This window comes from Thamnophis sirtalis, unplaced genomic scaffold (genome assembly GCF_051295495.1).
Source record: "Thamnophis sirtalis isolate CommonGarterSnake01/CBP01778 unplaced genomic scaffold, rThaSir2_p1.2 scaffold_3, whole genome shotgun sequence".
In the NCBI taxonomy this organism is placed as follows: domain Eukaryota; kingdom Metazoa; phylum Chordata; class Lepidosauria; order Squamata; family Natricidae; genus Thamnophis; species Thamnophis sirtalis.
The window spans coordinates 65,433,736-65,451,760 of record NW_028261383.1 but is presented as its reverse complement, the minus strand read 5'-3'; the positions used below and the strand labels follow the sequence as shown (position 1 = coordinate 65,451,760).

The 18,025-nt window shown below is 33.6% G+C and overlaps 1 protein-coding gene across 1 annotated transcript in view; it reads right to left on the bottom strand.

Moving 5' to 3' along the window:
• DNAH12 (dynein axonemal heavy chain 12) overlaps window positions 1-18,025 on the bottom strand; it is a 94,681-nt gene that overhangs the window by 31,619 nt on the left and 45,037 nt on the right. Inside the window, exons 36-48 of the mRNA XM_014057186.2 lie at window positions 17,605-17,793; window positions 16,599-16,750; window positions 14,746-14,884; window positions 12,854-13,020; window positions 11,840-12,095; window positions 9,822-10,121; window positions 7,339-7,517; window positions 6,498-6,690; window positions 5,564-5,725; window positions 3,792-3,986; window positions 2,410-2,543; window positions 1,055-1,217; window positions 611-691 (exon numbers count right to left, since the gene is read on the bottom strand). Of these exons, the coding sequence (XP_013912661.2) occupies window positions 611-691; window positions 1,055-1,217; window positions 2,410-2,543; window positions 3,792-3,986; window positions 5,564-5,725; window positions 6,498-6,690; window positions 7,339-7,517; window positions 9,822-10,121; window positions 11,840-12,095; window positions 12,854-13,020; window positions 14,746-14,884; window positions 16,599-16,750; window positions 17,605-17,793 (2,310 nt within the window). The remainder of the gene's footprint in view (window positions 1-610; window positions 692-1,054; window positions 1,218-2,409; window positions 2,544-3,791; window positions 3,987-5,563; window positions 5,726-6,497; window positions 6,691-7,338; window positions 7,518-9,821; window positions 10,122-11,839; window positions 12,096-12,853; window positions 13,021-14,745; window positions 14,885-16,598; window positions 16,751-17,604; window positions 17,794-18,025) is intronic.

Genomic DNA, 18,025 nt, shown 5'->3' with positions numbered 1-18,025 from the left:
CTATATTTAGTTGTAAATAGAGGACTACCCATAATCCCACTTTCACTGGGACAAGCTCTGTGTGTGGGTGAGTGTATATATTTGTGTTTGTGTGTAAGTGTGATTTTAAAAAAAAGTTTTAAAAGATAGATTCCACTTGGGAAAAATCGCTACTGTCAAATACTTGACAATGAATAGCTCTCATGGCAATTGGGACAGCTAACATTGCAAAAACCTGAGAGGAGAAAAACCAAGAGATTACTTGTTAATTAATAATTACTATAATTCTTAATAATTTGGAAACTAATCTGAAGCATTAGAGGTTGTAGTTTGCTATCTGATATTTATTTAACAGCAATGTAAGTTAATCATTATCATTTACACTAGTTTGCCTAGTATAGCACAGCAAAGCAAAATCTCTATTTTTGTAATTGACTGTCACAAAATGATATTAGAAAGATGAACATTTACCAACATTTCAGTTTGAATAGTTTACCATACAAGTCATAAAAATTACACATTTTCTCACACAAAACTATAAAATCACCATATCATAAAAATACAACAACTAGTATGATCATTTAATTGTATACTACAATAATCACATTATCCTAACCATCATAAATTTTACCTTCATCATGGCTGCATTATCTACTTTTGCTTGCTCCAATTTTGGTTGCAAATCAACAAGTTCTTTCTTCATTTCACCAACCTGAAACCAGAAGTAGTTGCGCATGAATTGTTTAATATTCAAAAAATAGAAAGAAGAAATAAAACATTTATTATGTACTATTGGGATTATAATCTAAACTCATTAATTTTGAGAAACCCTTCTGAACTAATGATATTTATTTATGGGTAGATATGCTAGAAGTTTCTAGCCTGCCTTACAAATCAAATCATATAGAAAAATGCTAATATTTCTTGAAATAAATGGTGATAACTTGTTATTTAAAAACAAAAGAAATAGCACTAGGAACAATCCAATTAAAAGAAAAGAAAAAGCTAAGGGTTGAGTTTTGAAATTACGAAACTATTCTCACAAGGCAAATGTGTACTTTTATTGTTGATTCACCTGAGATTCAGCAAAAGCTAATTTGTCTAATCCATTAGTATATCTTTTTTTTGCCTTCATGATAGTATCACGATTCTGTGACAAAAGAAGTTGGAAGGAACCAATAAGTTCAAGGTAGGAAGTAGGTGTAACGTAGTTATGTCGTCCTAATTGGTTCAAAAATCTGTATCAATAAAAAATAATGCATTAATTATAACAAGGATTCAAAGAAAAAGCTCTATTTTGTTTGATAATAAATATATATATTCTTGTTCTTTTCCCTCTATGTATGTAGCAGAATAAGCAACACATTTAAATTAGGAAATTATAACTGGCTATTGTAATAAAACTAGTGACCCCTAAAGCATTTGATAAATTGATTCCACACTGAAAGGCTTGAACATGTGTAATTCAGCTTTTGCTTCTTATTTAATCCCATTTATAAACAATAAAAGAAGAACAACAATCCAAGAAGAGATCCAGATGTTCTTGCTTTAACTATTCTCTCTGCAGTGAAAGCGTGCCAAAGCCAGAGCTTATTTTAGAAGGCAATACATAAACAGTATGTAATCTAAACTGATTACATTTATTTCATTTGGAATTTTGCAAAGGAGATTGTTACCTTCTTTCACAAACACATGCATACATCACATTTCTCTTTCCCCAATATATTCCCTTTTATATCGAGAGATTAATCTTCACTCATTTTCTAAGGGATTTTTTCAATCTCATTTTCCCAATGCACAATGCCTCTTGCATTTGCCTCTTGCATTTCTGTGCTGGCACACAGTTTGCTAAATTCTATAGTTCTAGGCTTTAAGCAAGAAGATGCAATATATTTCTTTCCTATTTTCCTATAACCGAGGTGAATGGAGAAGTTCTGGATAGAAGAATCAAGGGCTTCCCAGCTGGAAAAGTAAGATATTCAATGGTAGCCTATTGTAAGTTATCTTTTACTGGACACTCTTAGAACTTCCTTTAGAGGCCAGGGAAATTTTAAATAATCTCTCCTCCCAACTTATAGCTTCTCCATATTGTGAAAACATTTTAAAATATACAGTGTGTGTGTGTGTGTGTGAGAGAGAGAGAGAGAGAGAGGGAGAGGGAGAGATCCCATTCATGAATTTTTCTTATCCATAATAGCTATGTGTGGAGATAAATTTATTTATTGCAACTTATTAATTTTGATAAAAATTTAAACGCATTGTACAATAAGGTAATTCAAAGCAGGTAGAAAATGACATTACAGCTTTATTTCTCAGAATATGTTAATCTATTTATTAAATGTTAGTGGTTTTTAGCAATATTGTTTTATATCTTGGGATTTTTTTCTTTTCCATTTATCTTAGGGGCATAAATCTATATAGAAAGCTAACCTTTCAGAAAGTGATAACACAGATGTATGGAAATATTTACAGATGGGAACAACTTCTTTGCGTTCATTTTCTGTGAGCTCAAGCTTTTCCAAGAATTTGACAGCCACACGTTCAAGAGCATCTTCAGGCCATGGCTGTAAGCATAAGGATATAAAGTTTTCATACAATGTGTCTTCTTATACAAGTAGTCCTCAATTTACAACAGTTCATTTAGTGCCTGTTCAAAGTTATAATGACACTTTCATACTTACAACCTTTGTAGCATCCCCATGATCATGTGATCAAAATTTAGATGTTTGGCAACTGCTTCATACTTATGACTGTTCCTGTGTCCCAAAGTCACGTGATCACCTTTTGCAAACTTCTGACAAGCAAAGTCAATGGGGAAGCTAGATTCACTTAACAACCAAGTTACTAACTTATCAACTGGAGTGATTCACTTAACAACTGTGTCAAGAAAGGTTGTAAAGTGATTTAACATATGTCTCGCTCAACAACAGAAATTTTGAATTCAATTATGGTCATAAGTTAAGAACTACTCATACATTGTATTTGCTACTCCAGTCCACTAACAAATAGTTCATCATGAAATTTGTTAAATGCAGACCAGCAAAGAAATAGGAAAAAGATTCACATTACTTCATTCCACATATATTCCTTTTCCTTGTATTTCACATAAGATCTTAATCAATATAATGACAATTTAAACAAACAGTGGGGGGGGGGTTAATTTTTTTGTTAACAGATGAATTTTCTTCTTACATATTCATTTTATTTTATTTATTTTATTAAATGTGCATTTCTTTGTATTATTTATTAGCAATGAACCTCAGGCACTACAAGCACTACTTGCAGGAGGTTTTGGAACCCATAAAATATTTTCATAATGATACCAATATGTTTAGTTCTCTAGCCATATTTGTAGTAATAAGTAGATCAGAATAGGATCCCCCACCATCTTCTACATAGAATATCATGCAAAACGGTAAATGAAAGAGAAGTGATGAATCCTTTCTATTCACTAACAACACTCTATACATCATTATACATAACAAAATAGGTCAAGCAAGAACCATTCCCCACAATGATCAACTGTCCAATAACATATTGGAGTAAAGAATATATTTTTGAATGACACTGAGATGCTTTAAGAGGTTTTTGTTAAAAAAAAATCTGTAGTATTCAAGCATCCAATTGAATATTCATTACCAATCCAATATTCAAAGTTGGATTATTCTGTAAAACAGAAATTTTTTGACATTCATTCAAAATCTAAGAAAAAGATTATCAATATCAAAGAGAGTGAAAAGAAAGTTTTTATGGGTAAGAATATATAAGAGCCTGGTAAATACATTGACATCACTCTGATTATTTCTACAAACCTGGAACCAATCAATAGTACAACAGTTGATGAGAGATGGAAATTGTCTCAGGCGATTGCGAAAAGCATCTCCAATTGGACTGAAAGCTACTACAACATGGAGATTGTCTTTGCAACGGTTGACAAAGAAAGCAAATAAGGCCAATGGACCAAGGTCTTCATGCTTATGGCCTGCCTGGGCTGCAGCACGAACTCCCTAGAGAATAAATCACAGAAGTTCCAAAGTCTAGTTTTGGAAAGAAATCTGACTACTAATAGGAATTGTAATGTATTCATCAAAATAAATTAACTTCTCTGATTGAGAAAACAATGCCAATTAAACTGATAAATATGCTAATAATAATAATTTATTAAATTTATATGCTTCCCAACTCTCAGTGAATCTACAGGTAAATAAATTGCCTAAATTCATAACTGCAGTGTAGCATAAGAATCTAAAACTATTAATATTTTTAAATTGAAGCTGGTGATAATGTTTATTTAAACTATATTGTATTTTAATACATTTATCCTATTTGTTTCCTTTTTATTAATCATATTTCTATACACTACAAACAACTCTACAAAGAGTTCTGGCACTTCACAATATTCCACATGAAAACATAACAAAATATATTTAAAAAGACATAAAACAAAATCATCAGCCCATCCTAATATCTTCAACCCAGTGATTTCCTAAGTATTAAAGGCTCTGATAAAAAGCTTCATCTTAACTACCTACATGCAACCATCAGTAAGAGTGGCATTCAAATGTCTTGATGGAGTCAAAACTAAAACAAAAAACATTTTCTTCTGCTTTCTCATCCCCAACTTCAAATATGTGGGTTAATTTCAGCACCCCAAATCTGGAGGAGTAGATCTGAGGGATTGGTTCTATCTGAAGGAGAAAATCTCGAAGATATCTGAGTGCCAGGCCATAAGGTAAAGGTTCCCCTCATACATATGTGCTAGTCATTCCCAACTCTAGGGGGTGCTCATCTCCGTTTCAAAGCTGAAGACCCAGCACTGTCCGAAGATGTCTCCATGGTCATGTGGCTGGCATGACTAAACAGTAAAGGCACATGGAACGCTGTTACCTTCCCACCAAAGGTGGTTCCTATTTTTTCTACTTACATTTTTACATGCTTTCAAACTGCTAGGTTGGCAGAAGCTGGGACAAGTAATAGAAGCTCAGACCATTACGCAGTACTAGGGATTCAAACTACCAAACTGCTGACCTTTCTGATTGATAAGATTAGCATCTTAGCCACTGAGCCAACGCATCCCACTGCCAGGCCATAAAGAACTATATATTTGAAAACCAGACTGAACTGCCCAAAGAAGCATTTTGAAGCCAACGGAGTAATTGCAAAATCAATGATATAGAGCAATGCTGATTCCCACTTGCCACTAGACAGGGAGCAGTTCATTCTTCAGCAACAGTAGGTTTCAGGTAATCTCTAATAATAGTCCTACATAAAGCACATTTGCAGTAGTACACCCAATGAATGACAAGAGCTTGCATTATTGCTCCCAGGAACTTCTACTATTCTATTAATGGTGTATTATTATCTATATAACGTAATATATAGATAGGTTTTAATTTACCAACTAGGGGCATGGTTCAACTGAGGTTAAGCAAATTACAGGTTATTTTCCTTTTCAATAAAGCAGACTTAAACCCCAGTCTTACCTGTGGCCATGTGTGGTAATATTTTAAATTTTAATGTTAATATTTAAAAATAATTCTAATAGATTATTCTAATATTTAAGAGAAATATTATATGGGAATACCTCCATAACTTCCTGTTTCTCATCAGCTGCAAAAAGATTTGGTACTTCTCCTGTATTAAGCACACTGTCAACATCTTCTAAAAACCCTTCTTCTTTGATTTGTGTGTCTGTGATCAAAAACACAGTTTTCAAGCCCTTCATACCTGCGCTCCTCAGAAGGTTCTAGGAGTAACACAAACATTATTAAGCATTCAGTTCAATGCTCAGTTAAGGAACTGCCCAGTTAAGGAACTGCCAAGACTATTCCCATCAACACTATTATCTACTTGGGTAATTAAATGTCTGCAAGAAAACTTCCAAGCTCAGAGAGCACCAAGAACCTCACAGTAGTTGTAACTGCTGTTATGAAGACTCTCCTTTCCTTAGTTCTTTCTTTAAACTTTTGTCATTTATTACTTTTCTTTACTTTTTATTTCCAAATACACACATACATGTGTGTATATTGATATTATATATAATATCATATTATATATTGATATGTATAATATCATATATAGATATTATATGTATAATAGTATTATTGATCACATTAGGATAATTCATGTATTCATTTCAAATCCTCCCCCCCCCCACCCGCAAAAAAATCTTCTACTGCTAGAGCACAGAACGTTCTAACTCAAATGTTTCATGGAATAAGTACCTTACTCTACCAGGCAGAAAATTTCACTTCTGACTGACATTTTAAACGATGCAGTATAACTTTAATAGGTAAAATCCTGCATGGTATCTGGTTGTGTAAATTACTGCAGGGTAGTTTTAAGAGCATAATTCTAAAACCAGTTAATTAATTATGTTCCACGAAGGAGATATCAACTCTTAGCCATCACAAAATGGGTTTTTCCCAGAATCACTGGTCGCAAGCATGGTCCTTTAGATTTTTCTAAAACCATTAAGAAGCCTTTAAGCAATATAAATTTAATTGTATATTTTTTACCTTTAGGTCGTCCCTCCACTCATTCATTCCATAGCTCTTGGAGATTTCAGGTTGGAAAATATTCATTTTTGCCATAGATGTAGCCAATCGGGTCATGGATTGTCGTCCACTTCCTCCCATTCCAACAAGTAAAGCATTACCTCCAGATTGCTTGAGCACACGGCATATACGAGACAAATGTTCCAATACATACCTTTGATTTTAAAAATATTAGTTTCAGCAAACAACATTACAATGAAAATCAAATCTTTTTCATATAAAGATGGAAATTAACAATATTTTCCATCTTTTTGAAGTGGAAAATTTAAAAACTGTGGTTTAAGCTGTAGTATAAATGTAACAAAATTTTATAAAACGAAAACCTCAGAATTCTGCCTGCCCCCCCCAAATTAAGAAAAAATAGACAGGTTTGGCTGAATGCTAATTAACTAAATATTTATAAAGAATTATCTGTCATTCTGTATACTGAACACATAATTTATTATCTTTTGCTCAATTTGAAAATTGAGGAAACAATGAGGAATTGAGGAAAAACATTGTACTCATGTTAAGGAAATAACACTATTTCAACATGTTTTGTTTGTGACTCATAGAATTAATCTAATTTATTGTCAAAATCTATACAGCTTATTAAAAATACAATCTGTTGACTTTGGAAAAAATGTCAGTATGAATCAGGAGTTCTGTATAAGGTAATTAACTACTACTACAAGACTTTGCCTGGGCAAGTTCCTAAGTTAAATTATAACTTGGTATTTTTTCTAAATACAAATAAATTACATAAGACTATAAGTATTCTTTGAATAATTATTGAAAAAAGTAATGTACAAAGCTATTGCACCTAAAAATTACTAGATTCATTCTTGTTTTGTGAGTTTGATTGTATTCATCCAAACATAGTTCCACAACATCATTGAACATTTGTATATTTGGAATTTCATAATAAATTCTTTCTTCTCCTTCAAGGTCAGGATTCATGTAGTCTCCAAACAACAGATTTCTCAGATCTTCTTCACTGATCTATTGATGGAAAAGAAATGACATTTAGTCATTTCAGCCTAAAAGTATGATATGCAAATAAGAACTCAGAAATTAGATTATGATACTTGTACTGATAAATGTAATAAGAGGTTAATGATAAACATTTGAATGTGCCATTTTAAGGCTCAAAGCCATTGTACATAAGCTCATAAATGCAACAAATACATTATAAAAAATCATGGAATACAATGCAAAAAATATTCAGATTGCAACAATTAAATCAGAAAACACCATTGCTACTCAAAATGGTACTAAGCATTATTGTATACTAATGGATGTTAGTACAGTAACCTTTTGCTATGCTAATTTTGCAAGGAGGAAGAGAAAATGTCAGTATCTTGATTCAGATATAAATAGCAACAATAATAAAGTATCTTGATGTAATTCCTATATGGCTTAATTTAGGCAAACGAGGTTCAGGCAGAAGAAGAACATCATGGCTTCAAAACTTAAGAGACTGGTTTGGGCAAAACTCAGCAGCACTTTTTCATGGGGCTGTTGACAAAAATAGGATTGCCAACATGATCGCCAACATCCGATGACAGATATGGCACAAGAAGAAGAATGTCTTAATTTGTACATATACTGTATGTAGAACTGTTATTTGTCACATGGAATCAGCCTATCTAGTCCATGCTCTCTGGCAAAATTTGTCAATGTGATTCTAATTCTGAGTGATCAGCGGGGCAGGAGCTCTATAACTATTCATCAGTTATAGACCAATTTAGGAATAGTATTCTTAAGACCAAGTTAATTCTAATCCTGGATAACAAAATAAGACATCCCCTTAATATCTTTAATGGATTTCTCAGAGCTTCTGTATCTTATCAGATTGTCATATTCTAATAGGAATACATGATTTGACAGATACTCTGGTCCTGAACCAGGCAGAATTTTAAAGTTGATAATCATCAACTTGAAGTGCATCCAGAAGCCAATTGATAACTATTTCAGCTGTTGCACTAGTGTACTACTTCATCAAAATAAGTAGCAACGATAACTTGTATTTCTATATACTAGATCACATATATATTCTGAATGATCTTCAAGGGCAGTTCCATATACAGTGCATTGCAATTGTGGAATCAAGACATGAGGAAGTCATAAATTACTATGGCAAATAGCTCTTGATCCAGAAATGGTTGTAACTGGCATACAATATGGAGCTGTATGAAAGTCCTCTGGCCGCAGTTACCACCTGCTCCTTAAGCAGGAGATGTGAGTCCAATTCGACACCCAAATTATTAATCTGTTCAGCACAGATGATGCAACTTTTTGCAGGTAGCTGCCTAAAAAATGTCTCATTTACAATTTCTTACTTCCAAAATACAAATCATATCAAATTAGCAATTTCAACAATTATGAATAAGATAAAATAAGTAACATTTCAATAATACATAGGATAGGAACACCTGGATCCAGCTACATACACTTGGTAGTACTGTGGCGACAAGAATGCAACAGAAGTTGGTCTCTGGGTGATATTTGTGGGCTTTTCTCCAAGGATCTTTCCCTCAGAGCAGTTGAGGCTAATATTTGAGGGGTCCTGCTAAACAGACTCATGGGCTGTTGTTTCCCGCTACCTTCTCAAAGAGTAAGGTTCTATTTTTAGTGCCAAAAATAATGTGGGGAAAGAGACAGAAGTCAATCTTCCCCTTTTGTCCCTGGGATCTTTTTCCATTTTTATTTGCATGTTTAGCTTCGAAGATGTTTGGAAAAAATATGAAGAGGAAAAAAATGACAAGCAAAGCATTTGCCTCCAAAGACAGCAAATGATGGAGCTTTTTCTTTCTTTTTTTGGAATGGGAGATTTCCCCCTCTTTCAAATAGACACTGTTACCATTTCATACTTCTGCTGTAAAAAAGGAGCTTTTGAAACTATCATGTAGCAAAAATCAAGTGGGTCTCTCTTCCTTTCTATTTCAGAGAATATTGCTAGCCAGATATCTCAATTGGATATCTACCATAATTTACTCAAATTGCATATCCACTGCAATATATCCCAACAGTCATATTCTGTAACCTCTCAAAAGGGCCACAAGATGTATCAGGAGTCACAGTGTCTTCATGCTGTCTTATTTAATTTTTAAAAGGCATTTTTTAAAAAGTATTTTAAAAGGCATGAAAATATGGCTATTCTGAAATCAACATCCAATGAAGAAGCATCTTGCTTTTGCCATATGGAATTACACCCAATTGTAAGATTTTACTTTATTTCTATTAAACCTGGTCAGGCAGGAATAAATAAATTTTATTTTTTAAATAAATACTGTGAATACTTACAGGTGCATTTCCTTGTCTCAGGTGTGAAAATACTGCATCAAAGGGTTCTTTGAAATGTTCTTTCACAATTTCTTTTATGAGTTTGAACACCCAAGCCCTATCAGCATCATCCACAAGCCGGTCATAAAACACTCGAAATACTTCATGTACAAAAAGACGAATCATTGTATGCTTGTTGACAACCGAGTCCCTCTTAATAAGTAAGCAGCCTAGGATAACTCGTGAAAAATCACGCAGATTGAACGTATAGTGGGATTTGGCTGGAGTTGGCAATAGGTTTGCCATGGCTTTCTTATATACCTTAATTATTGGAAAGAAAAAAGCATAGACTTTTAGAATTATGAACTTCATAAACGTAGATCATCAAACGCAAGTATGTATCTACATCTCTATTAGATTTGAAGGCTGCCCAATTTCAAAAAGATTCTGAGCAGCTTACACGTTTTTTAAAAATAAAGTGTTAGAAAGGAATATTACCACCCAGATGAAAATAACACCACTCTAAAAAATCACCAGGGGCTCCATGTATATACTCTAACCATAAACCTGGGAGTAGAGCCAGGTCTAAAGAAACTCTGGAACATTTGAAGGATGGGAGCTATATGTATCTCTGGAGGATGCTGGTCCAGATGACAGATGCCATGGCAGAGAACACATGCTTTTCACTCCCACAGGATGACATTTAATAAAAGGGACCCAGTGCATACCAATTCTGCATCATAGTACTGGATGGCCAGTACATTTGGAGATGGGTGCTCTCTTAAATATCAAAGCCCCATGCCATTAAAAGTGACAATCAGCACTTGTAATTGCAACCAGAAGCCAACTGGTAACCTTTTCTGCTAGTGAAGTAGCAATGATATATGGGCTTGGAAATACTGCCCAAGCCATTGTATTTTGAACCAGCCCTAGCTTGTAGATGATCTGTTGAATAAATCTGACAGAAACATGAAAACAATAGGAGAAGTGAAATAGAAATACCTTTTGCTCTAAATACTTTTTTATGCGACTGTTACGTAAAGACATGCGCAGCACACTGCTATGATCTCAGTGGCTGGTTACCTCTTAACCTATGAGCTCACCTAATTACCTTCAACAAGCAGTACCAGGAACTATTGAGTTATGTGAGTCTACCCTGGATGGGATGTTCTTAGAAATTGACAAGGAGAATGTGCCAATTACAATCCTGTTGCTATATGCTCATTGCTTTGCTTGTAAAAACTGTATAAAAAGAATAAACCCCCCGAAGGGGTGGGGAGAGACATTTTGGAATGAACCCTGTGATGTCTGGACTCTGAATCCATCATATGAAAAAGGAGTTAAGTTGTGGAAACTGCTGCAAGCAGTAGTGGCAGATATTAAAAGTGGACTTCTGGGGGTCCTGACAGATCAATCTGTTAGTGACTACTAAAGGAAGCTGCAGGTGACCATGCACATAAACCTACTTATTATTTGATTTATTACAGCAAAGTAACATTTGAGAGCCAAAATCACTGTGAGCTTATATACCCAAGCACCTGTCTATAGGTACTTATCTGAAAGTACAGAGATTTTGTCAAAGCACTAACATGACTATTGCAGTGGTGGGTTGCCAATTTTTTTATTACCGGTTCGGGCGCATGCACAGAAGCTTCGGGGCAGGTAGGTGGATCCTCCCACCCCCACTACTATCGGTTCACCCGATCCGGGCTGAACTGGGAGCAACCCATCTTTGGACTATTGGTGTTATTGCGGTACCAGGTCTGTCATATGTGTGTATGCATGTGTGCATCTCATGATAGACATGCAAAAGAGGCAGAGATTGCATTGTAATAATGCAATGCTCGTTTCATAATTTATCTGTCTTGTCGATCCCTTGAATACACTTTCTCAATACTATCAGAAAATATTTGCCCGTTAGAAAAATTAGTTGCACTTTCTCCCCAAATGATATATTTATGAGACTATCTGAGTCACCTTGAAAATCTGTTAGTTCATATTTTTAGCAGAACTAAAAATAAGCAGAGAATATGGCCTACCTCCATAGTGCCACTGACAATCTGGTTTCCAACTGTGAAATATTCTGGAATAAATTCATTTATTCTGAGATACAAAGAAACAAGAGTAGAAAAAATCCGGACCATTGTTTCATCACTAAAAGAATTAATGGTGAAAATATTGAAATGTCTCAGGAAACGAGGGGTTACAGGATTTCTTCCACCACCTGGTGGACCCATGGCAGCCATCAACTGAATATCAACTAGTGTAATTTTATTTGTGTCTTTTAAATCATACCTTTAAAAGAAATATAAATGTGAGATTCAGACAACCACAACAAAAGATGAACGTTTAGTGCAATAGCATAGAAATACCTTAATATTCATCTAGTTATATATAGTATCTTATACATTAACTGTGCAGCAAGAGTTTCCCTTTCCAATCCTCATCTTTGCATCATCCTGCAAACCTCCAAATCTGATCTAATAGAAAGGGAATTTCATTGATAAAAGGACAGAATTGAGTACACCACAATTTCTTAGTACTGCAGAAATAATCACATGAAAGGGGAATTCCTTATGGAGTCATACTTAACATTATTATACATTATTATGAATAATAATAACACTCACTAAGAAAATAAGGCTCTACTCTGTATGGAAATTTAAGGATATAAATTTAGAAATGTGTGCTTAATCCTCATTATTGACTAAAACCTTATAAAAATGTAGCTTCCTTTTAATAATAAATGCATATATGAAATAATCTTCTATGTAATCATGGAGTGTTTGTGCTTCTATGGTATAAAAATGTTCATATCTACCTGCTTCAAAAAATCTTGATCTGAAGAAGGACCCCTCAGGTTGAGTATGAAGGGCAAACTAGTTCATATTAATGCTACTACTAATGAACCAGTCCCTCCCAAAAAAGGCAGAAAAAGTGGAAAAAACAACAATAGTGGTATATCCTCACAACTGAAACAGATGTTTTGTATAACTGCAAGCATCATAACATTCAAACATTTCTGCATTATATGTAATAAAAATACCAGTTACCAGATTCCATGATCAAAAAACTGTCTTAAAAGTTCAACTGGAGGCTGAGCTCCATATTGCTCCAGTACAGGCATATTCATGTCATCTACAAAGATTACACACTTCTTTCCCACAGGTGGCCCATATATGCCTTTCCGCCTTTTGTCCAACCTGGCCATGATAATGTTCTGCAATTAAAAAAAAGAACATGTTTCCATTCATTAAAAATAGCCTATGAGAAATAACATATTAATTTATTACATTCTTTTTAAAAATAAAGGTTAAGATGTGCCTCACACACAATGCACAAAAAGATATCGCACCAAAGAACAGTGACATGACTCAACTTTAACTGCATAAAATCAACCCTCAACAGATGAAAAAAAGCAATGCAAGAAAGGCAATATTGATTGCCATGCTGAAGATCTACAGCTGCAACGTGTAGAACCTAAGAGAACTGGAAACACAAGCTTCAAGAAATATAAACAAATGATAAAAAATTATCTAAGGAGCTTGTTCAAAGACTGAAGCCTATATGCTGAAATCTGTAGCAGAACCAAGTTCCAAGTGGCTGAAATATTTTTAAGCCCAGCGCAATAAGATAGTATTTACAAGTGGCTTAGGTGGAAACGTCCCTAATTTACCGAAGTATAAGAAGAACTAAGTACAATCAGATTTGCAAAATGTTATTATGACAATGAAATTCAATAAAGTAGTTTTAGTCTTTCTATGGAGTTGATTTCCTGGTCTGGACTGGAGCTGAGAAAAACAGAAATGTGAACAAGCAAACATTATCTGTAATAGGTGATTTTACAGATATACAGATAGAGCTGAGGTAGTGCAGTGGTTAGAGTGCAGTACTGCAGGCTACTTCAGTTGACTGCTAGCCACAGTTCAGCAGTTCCAGTTCAAGGTTGACTCAGCCTTCCATTCTTCTGAGGTGGGTAAAATGAGGACCCAGATTTTGGGGGGCAATAAGCTGACTCTGTAAACCATTTAGAGAGAGCTGTAAAAGCACTATGAAGCGGTTTAGAAGTCTAAGTGCTGTTGCTATTGCTATATATGAGCAGCTCCATTACTCTGTATAAAAGCAGCTACCTATGAAATAGAATATACATACACACACACACACACGCACGCACACACACACACACACACATATACATACACACACATACATACATACTTGTGCCACTAATAGGAACATTCAATACTCAAATATATGCATTATTGTTATTTTGAAAGCCTTATGAATAATCAATCATTTGTTTTACTATCCTCTGATCCCAAGGAAAGATTCAATTTTTCCACTCTAAAGATAAAAGGGCTATCTTGTATAATTATTCTGAAGAAATTTAAAAGAACTCCTCTACATAATAGCTTAATAAATGCAGGTTGCCACGTATGGCCAATATATGCTGACAAACACATTAATTCATCTCTGACAGGAATACATGTGTGGCAGTTTTCCTCCTGATTTAATCAGATATTGACCCAGATGATTGAAAGTATGTAAAACTAAACAGAGATGCAAGCCACATTGTGCCACAGAGTATATTGCAGTTTGACATATTTCTGGTGCACAAAATGCAAATAAAGCAGATGCAGACAAATGTTAATGTACCTTGTAATTTAAAATGGTGGTCTATTAGATGTTTGTGGGTATATAAAAAGCTTATCCTGAATCTTAAATAAAATAGGTTACCTATGCTTAAATATAATATGTTTTATTATTAATTATATTGTTTAGCTAAGTAAATGATAGAAGTAAATGAATATTAATGTCAAATGAATCTAGATATAAACTGCTGAAGTTTATATAAAGCAAAGTAGGATTCCAGCAAAAATAAACTAAAACATTCAAATTTTAATAAAAAATTCCAAGTAATTCCAAAAAGAACTATCTCACTAACCTGGGTCTGATTGGCACTGGTTCGAGCTGAAAAGTTAAGGAAGAATGGGAAGTAGAGGTCCTTTTGTAAGTTGTTCATTAGTTTGTCTTTTACATATACAGACTTCCCAGTACCAGTAGGTCCCACAAAAAGCAGTGCCCTTGGAAAGGAATTCAGACAGACATTAGTTTTTCATGACTAAGCTAGACTAGATAGTTGAAACTATTAAACAACAGCAATTGATTCTGACAATTTTTAATTGCTTGAGAATCATATGATTGCTTTATAATTTTAGTTACCTATTCATGGAATAATAGAGAAATAAAAGAATAAATGCAATTGAAATGTACATATGTAGAAATCCAATATGTTAAGCAGAACGTTCAGGCAATCATACGTGCAAGATTGAGGTCAGCCCCACTGGATGGATACTAGACCACAAGGAGTCAACTTTATTGAGACTGGCTATGTAATAACAGACTTGCAAGTTTGATTGTGCTATATCTCCTCCTTCCTTACACTTCAGTAGATTTGGAAAGGTGTCCATCGGAGCCATTTACAAACATAATCTGTCTGTTGTGGAATTAAAATCATCTCCCCTGAGTGGTAGAACTGACAACAACATTAGCACCTTTCTGTTTTCCCAAGCTTTGGGTTGACTTTTAATTGTATTTTAACATTGTTGTAATGGTTAGTTTTTAAATGGCTGTGTGCTACTGCCTAGTTTATATAATGCTTTTATTTTATAATTATCATATTGGGTTTTAACTGAGACTATATTTTAGTGAGTTATATTGTGCATTGCAGAGACCTTTGGCTATTAAGCAGTTTTACAAAATTAATAAATGAAATAAAGAAAACTACAATTGAACTAGGTTTAGAACCACTTGGTCGAGAGGAACTTTTTAATAATATTCATGGCTCCGGGCACTGCTATTATACTTTTTAATATTTACTCTACTATTTACACAGCTCCTAGGTTAGCTGCCATATTTTATGAAGTTATTTTACTATTACACCAGTCACACCTAGTTCCATTTCTCCCTTGTTCAAGAATGAGTACAATCTCAAATTCATGTATGGGTAGAAAAAGAGTACTGTAGAAGGAAGGAAGCTTCTATCCCCATAGGCTATTCTTTTTTAATTACTTTTAAAAAATATTATTGATTTTAGAAACAAGGTAAAATCCAATGGTGTCCATTGGAATAGGAATAGAAATTGAATACCTTGTGCATAGAGCAGTGGATCAACATATTGGCCCAACAGTCCAATATGTTAGCCTATGTAAATTAACAGAAATCAATCTTTTATAATTTATCAGGATTTATTGAGATAAATCCGTGCATTTAAGCCCAACAGAAGTACCTGTCTATAGAGGTATTTAATAGTGAATTCACTTCAGCGTTTTTCTGAGAAAATAGTAAAATCTAAGATGAAAATGGAACTCCTCTATACATAATTTCCCCTTCTTCTATTTTACGGTGGCTTGCTGTGCAGATATATCCTATTGCATATTGGCTTGAAATATGTATGTGGTGAAGTGGTGCTAGAAAGGGCAATGAAATTAAATGAAATTTAAAGAAATTGAGCATTCTACTTTCTTAGAGAAAGTTCTATAATTCTAAATATATTGATACAATAATAATATACTATGAGCAATTATGCAAAAATTTAAGATAAAAGTTAATACTCTTTAAACCGAGCGCATACAAGAACATATTGTTTAAAATAATATTTTGTACCGCTTAATATTAGAAACACAGTAGTACTAAATTCTTGTTTGCTAATTAGACTGTAAAATAATTTCTGCTTTACATAAAGAGCTCATATGGAAAATGAAAAATTTGTATAATTAAAGAAACACATTTTCTTACTTTCCATATTTAATGCATAATTCCATCAAATAGGTATATCTGACTGTGTCCATTGTTGGAACTATAATGTCTTGAATTTTAATATTTTTCTCAGTATAACTGATGTTTTTAACACCTTCATTCCAATGTGCCCAACGACCTTTTCCTTTTAACTGTGAAGAAATGCAGAAATAAATTCTGTTTCATTACAACTTCATAGACACCAGCATCTCTTTTAATATCAAAGCAGTTAAGTTAAACAATGAAATGTATAAAAGATAAAATATTATGTAACTTAAGCACATTTTGTGTTTCTATTCCAATAGTGAGGGCCCTTGAACACATGGTAGGCACCTCTGTTTTCGTTAAAAGGCATACTAATGTTAACACTCCCCCGCCCTTTTAAACCTATTCTCTAGAACAGAGATTCCTAAACTTTTTGTCATCACAACTCATTTTAGTGTGATACCTTCCTTAAAAATACAAATATCAAATGAACATAAATAAACAATAAAAGCAATACAATGAAACTTTGGGAAAGGTAAATTTATTGTAACAATAGACAACAAAAAGGTTCTTCACACCTTCCCTGGACTGTGTCTGCACCTCCCCAAGAGAGGTATCTCTGGTAGTTTGGGAAACTCTGCTCTAGAAAAAACAAATAAATATATTTTCTTGAATGCAAACTAAACTTTTGCAAACATTCCCCCACCTCATGTCTACCATATCAATAGCGTCTCACTACTGCTTACTGTAAAAACTAGATGGGAAGGAAGATTTTACCCATTTTCTCTTCTATTAGAAAGGGAGGTTAAAGAGGTTTATCTTAAAGACAATCACTTAAAAAAATATTACATTTTTCATGAGTTTTTTTAATACTTGATCATATGTACAGATTATCTGAGAAATATACTAATAGTTAATGAAAGCTAATATTAGTGGTGACTTGTTTCTTTCTCATATAAAAAATATAAGAACAAATAAAAAATTAAAATAACTATCAATAATTCTAAACCAGATTCCATACCTCAAACCTATAATCATACACCAATCCTTTTTCTTCAAATGAATGTTCCCATTTTCCTATGCTTGCTGGTATTGGATGTTCATCCAACTTTCCTATGACAATATCTCTCATAAAGTTATCAAATATAATCCGACCATCACTATCACAGGTTGCTCCAATAGACCAAATCATAGCAAAAGCAAAACAACCCTTTCAAAAGAATAAATAAATAATTTGTATTTTCATAAAATATGTTCATGGAGAAATTATTAGTTAAGTATAAATATTTTAACTTCAATACATTTCCTACAGTTATAGGAAATTTCCAGATAAAAGATTTGAAATGTGCATTATTTATCTATAGTAACACAATATTTTATACTTTGTCTTAAACATTAACTGTAAAAATGGCAAACTTAAAAGGCTAAAATTTATTTTAAAA